The sequence below is a fragment of the Macaca nemestrina genome, chromosome 4 (assembly GCF_043159975.1).
Source record: "Macaca nemestrina isolate mMacNem1 chromosome 4, mMacNem.hap1, whole genome shotgun sequence".
NCBI classification, from domain to species: Eukaryota; Metazoa; Chordata; class Mammalia; order Primates; family Cercopithecidae; genus Macaca; species Macaca nemestrina.
Genome location: NC_092128.1, coordinates 9,167,507 through 9,180,004, shown reverse-complemented (window position 1 = coordinate 9,180,004; position 12,498 = coordinate 9,167,507). Strand labels below are relative to the sequence as shown.

The 12,498-nt window shown below is 60.0% G+C and overlaps 1 protein-coding gene across 1 annotated transcript in view; it reads left to right on the top strand.

Moving 5' to 3' along the window:
- SSPO (SCO-spondin) overlaps positions 1 to 12,498 on the top strand; it is a 59,308-nt gene that overhangs the window by 30,048 nt on the left and 16,762 nt on the right. The window contains 19 exon segments of the mRNA XM_071094274.1: positions 1,022 to 1,195; positions 1,507 to 1,671; positions 2,374 to 2,626; positions 3,886 to 3,932; positions 4,112 to 4,282; positions 4,671 to 4,802; positions 5,019 to 5,164; positions 7,096 to 7,190; positions 7,832 to 7,884; positions 8,078 to 8,284; positions 8,433 to 8,603; positions 8,728 to 8,807; positions 9,809 to 9,978; positions 10,534 to 10,580; positions 10,672 to 10,863; positions 10,983 to 11,153; positions 11,384 to 11,584; positions 11,914 to 12,010; positions 12,114 to 12,313. Coding sequence (XP_070950375.1) covers positions 1,022 to 1,195; positions 1,507 to 1,671; positions 2,374 to 2,626; positions 3,886 to 3,932; positions 4,112 to 4,282; positions 4,671 to 4,802; positions 5,019 to 5,164; positions 7,096 to 7,190; positions 7,832 to 7,884; positions 8,078 to 8,284; positions 8,433 to 8,603; positions 8,728 to 8,807; positions 9,809 to 9,978; positions 10,534 to 10,580; positions 10,672 to 10,863; positions 10,983 to 11,153; positions 11,384 to 11,584; positions 11,914 to 12,010; positions 12,114 to 12,313 — 2,772 coding nt within the window.

The following is a 12,498-nucleotide window of genomic DNA, read 5'->3' as shown; positions in this document are numbered from 1 at the left end:
GACTGCAGAGCTGGGTGAGAGAGGTGAGGCTGAGGGTTTGAGGGAGGCCAGCAGCAGCATTTAGAGGCCAGATGAAGGTGCCAGATGGTTTCTCTCTTTCCACCCACCGGGTGCCCCTCAGACAGTGCCTGTGTCAATGGAGGTCTCTGCAGAGCAAACCCAGCCTCACTGGTGTGCAGGGCAATGGGATGAGGTGGGCAAGGGGAAAGAAAGAGGAGTGGGGGAGGGGAGGGGGAAGAGAGAGGCAGGGCGCATCTGGGGTCTGGGCCAGGATCTTTGCAGTAGGAGGGAAAGAGGGGCCAGTGGGGAGTGGCTGGTGGGACATTGACAGTGTCCACAGGGACTCTTAATTAGTTTCTGGCATAGAAGGATCAGGAAGCGTTGATCTGGGGGGAACATGAGGATTTTTGGTGGTCCTTCCTGCTGAGGTGCTGTCCGAGTCCAGGAGAGAGATGTGGGAATGTAGTCGAGCCCAGGTTCACAGGAGGCTCCGTGCCTGGCTCTGAGGGTGAGAAGTGGGGCTGGAGGCCGGGTGCGGTGGCCCACGCCTGTAATTCCAGCACCTTGGGAGGCCAAGGTGGGAGGATTGCTTGAGGCCAGGAGTTCAAGACCAGCCTGGGTAACAGAGAGAGACCCCATCTCTAAAAAAAATAAAAAAATAAAAAATGTAGCTGGCCGTGGTGGCGCACGTCTGTGGTCCCAGCTCCTCGGGAGGCTGAGATGGGAGATCACGTGAGCTTAGGAGGTAGAGGCTGCAGCAAGTGATAAGCATGCCCACTGCACTCCAGCTGACAGGTCCTGTTCTCAACCCCCCAAAACAGAAAAAAGGACTGGAGGGGGGGTCCCAGCAAGTGAGCTGAGAAGGGGCAGAGGCTGCACCCTGAGCCCAGAGCAGCCTCCCTCCTTGTGAGCCCTCTTCTGCCCACCTAGTTTCTCAGACCTAACCCAGGCTCCCAGACCCTCCCCAGCCCTGCCAGAAAAGGCCTTTGCACAAATGGCCTGTCCTGTTCACCCTCCGCAGAGGTGCTGGGCTGGACGCCCTGGACTTCCTGGTCCTCCTGCTCCCAGAGCTGCCTTGTCCCCGGAGGGGGCCCTGGCTGGCGCAGTCGTTCCCGACTCTGCCCCAGCCCTGGGGATTCATCCTGCCCAGGAGAGGCCACCCAGGAGGAGCCCTGCAGCCCCCCTGTATGCCCAGGTACTCCCCCTCAGGCTCAGGTGTGGCTCGGACACTGGGGTGGGATGAGAAGCAAAGAAGAATGCCCCCTTGAGCCGGTTCTAGATACCTGGAGGGGGGGCCAAGGGTTGGAGCAAACCTGGCTGTTGTCCTTAAGCCTCTCCCACCCCAGCCATCACCCAGGAAGCCAGCCTGAGTGGTAGATGTTGGTGGGAGCTAGAGGCTGCAGTTAAGACTCTGCAAGCTACACAGCTCCAGCCCCACAATGCCCTGCCCTGGACTGTCTTTGCCGTGCCGGTGTCTGTGACTCTGGATTGGGCTCTTCCTGGCAGTGCCAAGCATCTGGGGTCTGTGGGCTCCCTGGTCCACTTGCTCAGCCCCCTGTGACGGAGGCATCCAGACACGTGGGCGCAGCTGCTCCAGCTTGGCTCCTGGGGACACCTCGTGCCCAGGACCCCACAGTCAGACCAGGGACTGCAACACGCAGCCCTGCACAGGTACCAGACTCTCTGCCTGTTTTGCAGTGGGCCTCCCTGGCCCAGCTCTGGGGATTTTGACCTTTTCCCCACCCTCACCTTTGCCCATCACTGTCCTCTGACTCCAGGCCAGGTAATGCCTGGAGCTAACGGAGCCTGGGATTTCCTGTGTCTCTTCTAGCTCCCTGCCTCTCCCACCTGCCTGGGACCAGGTCCCAGCAGCTGTAGCCCCTCAGCCCTTTGCTCTTCTTTGGTGGAGGCAAGCCTCCTTCCCCAGAGAACAGGCTCCCCGAGGGAGTCAGACTGGCCTTCCTCTGGGCAGAACACACTCACGGCCAGAATCGTGGGGGAGCAGAGCTCGTACTTTGAAGCCCCTGGCCCCTTCCTTACTCTCTCTCGTCCTCTGAGCGCTCCTTCTATCCCAGATGACTAGAGTCCTCGTGGTCTGTTTTCAAGAATATTTGTATTAAAATGGAGCAAAGCCGTGACTGTGTACTGGTGCCATCCCAGACACTGGAGCAAAGCTGTGAGGGTAGGGGCAGGAGGCGTGGCTTCTTTAGCACACTATGGCCCGGCAGGCTGCCGCCCCATGCCCTGCTTGCAGGTTCCCTTCCGCCCCTCTGCCTCCTTTCCCTTCCCATCCCTTCCCATCCCTTCCCATCCCTTCCCATCCCTTCCCATCCCTCCTGCCCCTGCTGAGACCTGCTTTGTCTTCCTATCCAGCCCAGTGCCCAGAGAACATGGTGTTCCGCTCAGCAGAGCAGTGTCGCCAGGAGGGGGGTCCTTGCCCTCGGCTGTGCCTGACGCACGGCCCTGGGATAGAGTGTTCGGGCTTCTGCGCCCCTGGCTGCACCTGCCCCCCTGGTCTCTTCCTGCACAATGCTAGCTGCCTGCCCCGCAGTCAGTGCCCCTGCCAGCTGCACGGGCAGCTCTATGCACCAGGAGCAATGGCTCGCCTGGATTCCTGCAACAACTGGTGGGTCATAGCGTCGGGGCAGGGTGGGAGAGGGGCCGGGGATCTAGGGGTGGGCAGGCGTGGGCTCCCTCCCACGAACACACCCCGTGGTGGGGTGCTCCGTTCCCCAAACACAACACAGCAGCCACGGGTGCCAGGCAGGGTCCTGGGAATACTAGAGCGAGTGGTCATCCCCATTTGACTTATGGGAAGATTGGGTCTCAGATCAATGGAGCGATTTGTGATAGAACTAGAGATGGGAAGGGGTCTAACCTCTCATCACAGCTTTCTCTGGTTCTCTTTCCTGAATATAATTTCATACCTGGGATCCACTTGATTTCTGTTCAGAAACATTCAAGTGCCCACCAAGCTGACATCAGGACCTGCCAGCAGAGGGTGCTCAAGCCATTTCTCTCTTTTTTCTTTTTCTTTCACTTCGTTTCCTTTTTTTTTTTTTTTTTTTTTTTTTTTTTTTTTTGAGATGGAGTCTTGCTCTGTCGCCCAGGCTGGAGTGCAGTGGTGTGATCTCAGCTCATTGCAACCTCTGCCTCTCAGCTCACTGCAACCTCCACCTCCCGGGTTCAAGCAATTCTCCTGCCTCAGCCTCCCTAGTAGCTGGGATTACAGGCACCTACCGTCATGCCAGGCTAATTTTTGTATTTTCAGTAGAGACAGGGTTTCACCATTTGGCCAGGCTGGTCTCCAACTCCTGACCTCAAGTGATCCACCTGCCTCAGCCTCCCAAAGTGCTCGGATTACAGGCATGAGCCACTGCACCCGGGCCATTCTTCATTTCCCTCTTACTTTTTACTTTATATACCCTGCCCCTCCTTCGATTTCCTCCTCCTTCATTCTTCTTCCCTCCTGTCCTTTCTTTCTCACTTTTTGTCTCTCTGATCTTTTTCTGGGACCTCCAGTATTTGATAAATAGGCTTTAAAACATGTACTGGGGAGAACAGCAAGTGTGGAGAAGTACCCAGTTCTCCCTCCTAGAAGAACTCCAGCTCTCTCTAAATCCCTCCTCCCTGCCCCGGCCCTCGAGGTCATTTCCCAATAAATACAAATGGATGAGACCTTGGGACAAAGGACAGCACAGAGCTTGGGTGTTGTGGGGCTCACTGAGGGTGCATCGTGAACTTCACAGAGGGCGTGGGCAGCCGGCTTCACACCCCAGACCCTCGGGTTTCTCTTCTGCAGTGGCTTCAGCTGCTTCCCTGGGGGTAAGGGCTGACTGTGGCCGTGATGGCCAGGTAGAGCCTTACTGCCGCCTCTCTCTGCAGCACCTGTGTCTCCGGGGAGATGGCATGCACCTCGGAGCACTGCCCAGGTACCCCCATGCTTGGGGCACAGGAATTGGGCAGTGGTGGGTCCTCAGGGACCATAGGGGAGTTAAGCCCCTTGTGAGATAAACGCCTGGGAGCTCGGTGGTCCCCAGGGAAGTTAGGGTATGAAAAGACTGACCTGGTTTCACACACACTGCCCTCTGCCCCCAACACGCCCTGGCAGTGGCCTGTGGCTGGAGTCCCTGGACCCCGTGGAGTCTCTGTAGCCGCAGCTGCAACGTGGGCATTCGGCGCCGTTTCCGGGCAGGCACTGCACCCCCAGCTGCCTTTGGGGGTGCTGAGTGCCAAGGCCCCACCATGGAGGCTGAATTCTGCAGCCTGCGGCCATGCCGAGGTGAGAGCTAGGACTGAGGTCCTGAGACCTCCTTAAAGAACCTTCCAGAGAGAAGCCAAGAAGACTCCCATCACCCCCCACCCTGAACCTCCAGAGACGTGCAAGAGACTTCGTTAAGAGATGCCACTAAGAGGTTGTCCCCAGAGACTCCTTGAGGGTCTGTTCCCTAACAGGGCCCCTCCTCAGAGTAGCCCCAGCTTCTCTCTAGAGACCCGCCCAGTTCTAGGCTGAATACTGGAGCCCCTCAAGCAGGTGTGAGGCACCTTAGGTAGGATATGACACTACAGGTGAAGCGGTGGAGGGATCCCACGGGTGTCTGGGTGGGAGGAGGAGAAGGTGAGGTGGGCACGAGAGGCAGGGCCTGTGGTGACCTGGGTACCACCCCCAGGTCCTGGTGGGGAATGGGGCCCTTGGTCTCCGTGCTCCGTGCCCTGCGGTGGTGGCTACAGGAACCGCACCCGGGGCAGTGGCCTGCACAGCCCCATGGAGTTCTCCACCTGTGGCCTGCAGCCCTGCACAGGTGAGAGCTGCCCTGGGGACCCTCCAGTTCTCATTCTTACCAACCCAGGGCACTGTCGACCCCCTGTCCGCCACCCCAGCACAGCCCTGTCCCTCAGCCGTTGTGCGGCCCCCATGACCACCCCACGCATACCCAGAGCTGGTGCCTCTCCCAGGTTGGGAGCTCAGGGGAGAGCTGAGTGCTCTGGGGCTGGGCTGTCAACTTCTATGTCCCCAGGGCCAGTGCCTGGCGTGTGTCCCAGGGGCAAGCAGTGGCTGGACTGTGCCCAGGGCCCTGCCTCCTGTGCAGAGCTCAGCACTTCAAGAGGGACTAACAAGACCTGCCACCCTGGCTGCCACTGCCCCTCTGGGATGCTCCTGCTGGTGAGTGTCCCCGTGCCTGGCCCCAGCGAGGCCTCCGCACAGCTTGGGGACCGTGGGGTGGCAGGGAAGGGACAGGCAGGATCTGGACAGCGAAGAACAAAGGGTATGGGGCTGGAGACAGGGAGACCCTGCAAGGTTGAGGAAAGGGTACTGAACTCATGGACCATAACTCAGCTCCGGCAGGAACCAGCAGGGGATCCTGGGCAGGTCCCATCCCTCTCCCATCTCCCTCCCCCTGTCCGCCATCTGTCTTGACTCTCCCCACCTGTGTGAGCCTCCTGGGGCTGCTGTCACTGAGTGCCTGAGATCCTGGGCAGGTCTCATCCCTCTCCCCTCCCTCCCCCTGTCCCCCATCTGTCTTCCCTCTCCCCACCTGTGTGAGCCTCCTGGGGCTGCTGCCACCGAGTGCCATGCACTGGGGGGCTTGAGCAGCAGCCCCTGATGGTCTCACAGATCCTGGAAGCCCAGGACCATGGTGTTGGTGGGTAGGCTCCTTCTGAGGGCTGCAAGGGAGACTGTTCAAGACCTCTCTCCTCTTCTGGGAGTTTGCCGGAAATCCTTGGCACTCCTTGACCTATAGGTGGCCTTCTCCCTGTCTCTTCACGTCATCTTCCCACATTTTCTCTTCTTATAAAGGACACAAGATGCATTAAAACTAGGGCCACCTCAGTGACCTCCTTTTAACCCAATCACCTCTGTACAGACCTCATCTCCAAATAAGCTCCCATTCCCAGCGACTGGGGCTAGGACTTGAACTTGAGGGTTTGGGGGGCCACAATGCAGCCCATGGACCACCCACCTCTGTTTCTTCACTGGTGAAAAATGGTAATAGGTCTAGAAGGTCTTTGTGAATTGTCCCTGCTCAAGTGCTCTGTGCACTATGTTATCACCAGTTATTTATCGAGCACCTACTGTATGTTTAGTCTCTGGCTGAGCGGTTCTGTGGGGAAGGAGTAGTCTCTGCCCTCAAGAAGCATCTAGTCTGGGGAAACCAGACCCAGAGCCCCTAAAATGAAGATGAAGCCATCAGATGGGCAGGAAGTGAGCTTTGCACATTGTGGAGTAGGCTAGGTCAGCCATGGAGGGCTCCCTGTAGGAGGTGGTCCTGACTTGAACATCAGAGATTGGAGGGTGTGGAGAGTAGGGAGGCATGGCAGCCTTCCTGGAGGAGGTGGTCCTGCACTTGAAGATCTGAGATTGGAGAGCAGAGAGGTGGCCACTCTAGTCAGAGGGTGGTGGCAATTGGGGCTAGGAAATGCTGGCTGCATGGTGGGATTGAACAAAGCCGTGGGGTGAGTCACAGGGTGTGGTTAAGGGACATGTTGTAATCATATCTGAGTTCAAATCAGGCTCTTTTACTAGTAGCCCAGCAAGCTTGGGGGTAGTATTCCCATGCCTCAGTTCCTTCCTTTGTAAATTAGGGTAAAATTACAGCCAGTCATAGGAGTCAGTGAGATGGCGCAGGGAAAGTGCTTCCCAGGCCCTGGCCCGTAAACTTCAGTAAATCGTGTGCCACAAGGCGGCTGTTTATTTTAAATCTGAAGGACTTCTGTCCAGTCTGCCTGTGCACCACGTTTTTCTGTTTTTATTTTGTTGATGAAAGTGTGTCTTTTCCTACCATTGCTGTACAAATTGCACAGTTCATGTTTTCATGGCTGACTTCACAGGGATTCGACCGTTCAGTCTCATGTCCTGCAATTTGAGATGGTCTTTTTCTCCTAGAAATTGGAGGGTCCATCCCCCCATGGCCCCCAAGCCGATGGTCCGCATTTGCCTGGCAGGAGGGCAGTGGGGAGAGCTGCATGTCTGTGGAAGGAGGGTGGGTGGCTTTTAAGGGGGAGCTTGAGGATTGCATGCGGGCTCTGACCAGGGGTGGGGAGCCCAGGCCCAGCCCATTGGAGCCAGAAGATGATAGAGGGTTTCGATTCCAGAACAATGTGTGTGTGCCCACCCAGGACTGCCCTTGTGCCCACGAGGGGCACCTCTACCCTCCAGGCAGCACTGTGGTTCGTCCATGTGAAAACTGGTGAGACACCGCCCCCACCTCATTATGGCCCTGTGACTGTCCGTCCTCAGAGGCAGGGACTTTGGCTCCAGTTGGGGACAGAGACACACGTGCCCCCCACCCCCAGCCCCTCGGCACAGTCGTCCAGCCCTCTAAGGCTGCACCTGCCTGTACCCCTCCCTTCCCCTGTCCCCCATCTGTCTTCCCTCTCCCACCCTGTGTGAGCCTCCTGGGGCTGCTGCCACCGAGTGCCATGCACTGGGGGGCTTGAGCAGCAGCCCCTGATGGTCTCACAGATCCTGGAAGCCCAGGACCATGGTGTTGGCGGGTAGGCTCCTTCTGAGGGCTGCAAGGGAGACTGTTCAAGGCCTCTCTCCTCTTCTGGGAGTTTGCCGGAAATCCTTGGCACTCCTTGACCTATAGGTGGCCTTCTCCCTGTCTCTTCACGTCATCTTCCCACATTTTCTCTTCTTATAAAGGACACAAGATGCATTAAAACTAGGGCCACCTCAGTGACCTCCTTTTAACCCAATCACCTCTGTACAGACCTCATCTCCAAATAAGCTCCCATTCCCAGCGACTGGGGCTAGGACTTGAACTTGAGGGTTTGGGGGGCCACAATGCAGCCCATGGACCACCTGACCCTCTGCTGCTCCCCACAGCTCCTGTGTCTCCGGGCTTATCGCCAACTGCAGCTCCTGGCCTTGTGTGGAGGGTAAGGAAGCATCCCCACTTCTGACTTGCACCCCAGCTCCCCCATCCCTCGGCTGCAGGAGCAGGCCAGGGCTGAGACTGGGCGAGGAAAGCCATCAGGAGAGGTGGGGAGCAGGGGCACCATGCTCCATCTTCAGCCTGTCCAGCTTGTGCCTATCCCCCTCCTGCCTGTCTGCCTCCTGGGCATCCCCTAGGTGAACCCACGTGGTCACCCTGGACCCCTTGGAGCCAGTGTTCAGCCTCCTGTGGCCCTGCCCGACGCCATCGGCACCGGTTCTGTGCCAGGTCCCCCAGTGCAGCGCCATCCACTGTGGCTCCGCTGTCCCTGCCAGCCACCCACACACCTCTCTGCCCAGGCCCCGAGGCTGAGGAGGAGCCATGTCTCCTGCCAGGGTGTGATCGTGAGTGCCTGCCTGCCCTGCCCACCTGGACCCTCCTGCGGAGCCCAGGGTGGTGCCCACTGTGCGCTGTGGATGCTGCTGCCTTGTATCAACTGCCCCCTGGCCCCAGCTAAGCTCCTCCTCACTCCTTCCTGTGCTGTCCCCCCAGGAGCTGGGGGATGGGGTCCATGGGGAACATGGTCCCACTGTAGCCGGAGCTGTGGGGGAGGCCTGCGGAGCCGGACCCGGGCCTGTGACCAGCCCCCACCCCAGGGCCTGGGGGATTACTGCGAGGGGCCACGGGCCCAGGGGGAGGCCTGCCAGGCTCTGCCCTGCCCAGGTACCTGCCAGGGATGGGGGTGGGGATCAGGGACGGAGGAAGGGGAGTTAGAGGAAGCATTCCAGGGAGACAGGCCAGGGTGGATGACCCCACACAGCTCTTAGCCCATCCTGTCTGCCCTCAGTGACCAACTGCACCGCCATTGAAGGGGCAGAGTATAGTCCCTGTGGCCCTCCATGCCCTCGCTCCTGTGATGACCTAGTGGTGAGTCCCAGCTCCCTTGGTACTGCCACCTGACCCAAGGCCCACTTTGCGGGAGGGCAGGGCATGGCTTTGGGCTCATGGCCTCTTTTGCTGGGGCCTGGACAGCCCAGCACAGGTGGGCATGGGTGGGGGCTCTGGCTTCAGTTCATGCCAGAGCATGCCAGAGCATGCCAGCCCATCCCAGAGAGACACCAGCCTCGCCCCACAGAGAGCCAGCCTCACCCGACAGCCCTTGTCTATAGATCAGACAATTATGACAGAAATGGCATAAACACGAAGGAAGGGGGAAATCATCTCGAACCTCATGAGCACGTTGGTGTTTAGATCTGCATGTGTGCGTGGGTGGGGGAGTGGGTGTCCACTGTGTGCCCACCCAGGCACCCTGGACACAAAGGGAAGCAAACATAGGGTCACCACGGAGCCCACATTTTGGGCTGAGCAAGACGGACATGCAGGAAAGAATGGACACAGTAGGGGCCATGAAGAATGAGGTAGGGCTTCGAGGCCTTGGGTGTGGAGGGGCTAAGGGAGATGGGGACAGAGAGGAGAAGAGAAGGTCGTTGCAGGCAGTGCCTGCCCCCAGCCGCCCCAGGACCTCCCAGCTCCTTCCCAAACTGCCCCCTTGCCCAGCCAGCTCCCCAAGTTCTAGAGAGGTCTGGGACATGCCCCAGGTCCCAGGCCATCAGTCCAGGTCACCTGCTGGAATTGGGGTTTTACATTTGGGAACACCTAGCTCCAAATCCCTGCCCCAGGGAGCCAAAGGGAACCTGCTCAGCTGCTCCTCCCTCCCCTCCACCCCCAGGGAGGGGCCAACCCAGAGACTCCAGTGGAAACTACAAGGCTGGGTCCCCTTCCTGCCTTTCTCATTGGCACCACAAGGTGTACTCTGTGTTTAAAATGTGAGGCCTCTGTCATACTTTCCTCCCCAGCCCCTTGTTCCGTTGTCTTCCCCGTATAGCTTTCCTTTTTCTGCTGATGGCCCCCCACTTACTGTCCCCCAGCACTGCGTGTGGCACTGCCAGCCTGGCTGCTACTGCCCACCAGGCCAGGTACTGAGTTCCAACGGGGCCATCTGCGTGCAGCCGGGTCACTGTGACTGCCTGGACCTGCTGACCGGGCAGCGGCACCATCCGGGTGCTCAGCTGGCAAGGCCTGACGGCTGCAACCACTGGTAAGGGGCCCCCGCCGTGGCGGGAGGCAGGGATGCCAGCAGGAGTCGCCCCACTTCATCCCATGCTCTTGAGCTCTCCGGAGTCTCCGCGGATGGTCACATTTGCCCCCCACAATCCCTGAGCAGATGTGGGCAGGCACCATGACCCGTGTCTGATAGGCGAGGAAGCTGAAGCTAAGCCTGTGTGTCTGCAGGGGCCGGGCGTGTGCTCAGGGGCAAGAGGGGTCTGGGCAGGAGGAGCCTGGGCAGGAGGAGTGACAGATATGGCATTCACAACCCATCTGACCACACAGTTGGCTCCCGGGTACCTGTAGTCCTTCGTCAAGAGAAGGCATCAGCTGGTGACCCCGAGAGGGCCAACTAAGTGGGACAGGGAACAGGATGGGGAGGCACTGGAGAGCTGGGAGAACAATGGATGGGGCACTGTCTGGAAGAACACTGAGGATCAATCATAAGGATGAGGGGAGGGGAGAGGCAGTGGGGGGGTGCAGGGTTAGGGTTTGGGGTGGGACTGAGCTGCTGCCTCTTCCTTCTGTGTCCGCACCCCCTGCCTAGCACCTGCCTGGAGGGGAGGCTGAACTGCACAGACCTGCCCTGCCCAGGTATGTGCCCAGCTTGGAGGGAGGCAAAGAGGGGGGCCTGGGACCGGGGAAGGGACGGGTTGCACCCCAGTGCCCTCCGTTCTCCTCACAGTGCCCGGAGGCTGGTGCCCATGGTCAGAGTGGACACTGTGCTCCCAGCCCTGCAGGGGCCAGACCAGGAGCCGCTCCAGGGCCTGCACCTGCCCCACTCCTCAGCATGGGGGTGCCCCATGCACCGGGGAGACTGGGGAGGCAGGGGCCCAGCATCAGAGGGAGGCCTGCCCCAGCTCTGCCATGTGCCCAGGTGTGATGCCCCACGAGGCCTACGTCCCTCCCGCAAAAGGCCCTAAACCCCTGCTCCAACCCCGCTGACCTGGGGCCTCCTGGGCCTCCTAATGCCGGTGATCTGTCTTCCTGGCACAGTGGACGGAGCCTGGGGCCCATGGGGGCCATGGTCTTCCTGCGACACGTGCTTGGGGCAGTCCCACCGGAGCCGGGCATGCAGCCAGCCCCCCACCCCTGAGGGAGGGAGGCCTTGCCCTGGGAGCCACACGCAGAGTCGCCCTTGCCAGGACAATTCCACCCGGTGCACAGGTCAGGCTTCAGTAAGGTCTGGGAGGGCGCCTCTAAGTCTAGGGAGATGCTGACTCTGGCCTCTGATCTCCACACATATCATGTTACTCTCTCAAGGGACAGTTCCCAGGCCATCAGTCATGGACCTGGTCTAGGCGGCGGGCCCGAGTGGGGGATAGGCATGGCAGGAGGTCTGCAGATCCCTCAGGATGCCCTTCCATGACCACCCTCTCTGCTTTCTTCCTGCATAGACTGTGGGGGTGGCCAGAGCCTGCACCCCTGTGGGCAGCCCTGCCCCCGCTCCTGCCAGGACCTGTCCCCTGGGAGTGTGTGCCAGCCAGGCTCTGCGGGCTGCCAGCCCAGCTGTGGGTGCCCCTTGGGCCAGCTCTCCCAGGATGGGCTGTGCGTGCCCCTGGCCCGCTGCCGCTGCCAGTACCAGCCTGGAGCCATGGGTGAGTGCCTCCCCTCTCCCCCAGGCCCCAGCACTGCAGTGCCACCTGTCCAGCCCCTGTGCCACTTCCCCGGGGGCCCAGCCTGGGGCTGCAGGACAAAAATGAGCAATTACCAGCTCTCTAGGCTTTTGTGTCCCTCAACCCACCCCACCCCCCACCCCCAAACCCAGGGCTGTCTGGTTGGAGCGTCTACCTCCCTTGTTCAGGACATAGGGTGCCATGTGGTAGAGGCAAGAGGGTGGGGAGTAGAAGGCCATGGGGTGGGAGAAAGGATGGATGGGGGGAGCTGAGCTGTCTGGAGCCCCCACCCCCCACTCCTGTGCCCTCAGGGATCCCTGAGAACCAGAGTCGGTCAGCAGGGTCTAGGTTTAGCTCCTGGGAGAGCCTGGAACCAGGAGAGGTGATCACTGGGCCGTGCGACAACTGGTAAGCCAAGAAAAGTGGGGACAGGGAGGCGCGTAGAGCCCAGGAGGGGAGCCCTCAGGGCACGGGGCTGGTCCTGTCTCTGAAGTCCCTCCCTTGTCCCCAGCACCTGTGTGGCAGGCATCCTGCAATGCCAGGAGGTGCCCGGCTGCCCGGACCCTGGGGAGTGGAGCTCTTGGGGCCCTTGGGAAGACTGCAGTGTTTCGTGTGGGGGTGGGGAGCAGCTGCGCTCCCGGCGCTGTGCCCGTCCTCCCTGCCCAGGGCCTGCCCGCCAGAGCCGCACATGCAGCACGCAGGTCTGCAGAGGTGAGCGCCAGCCCGGGACCTAACCCCCCTCTGACCTTTGAGTCCCATCCTGGCCTTTGACCCTGACTCATGGTTGCCTTTTGGCCTTTCCCTCCTCACTCCCACCTGTCCCCCAGTGCCCTCCCACCATCGATGGACAAGTGAAGGAGGACTCAGCCAGACTGTGGGAGCCTGTGGGAGGGGGC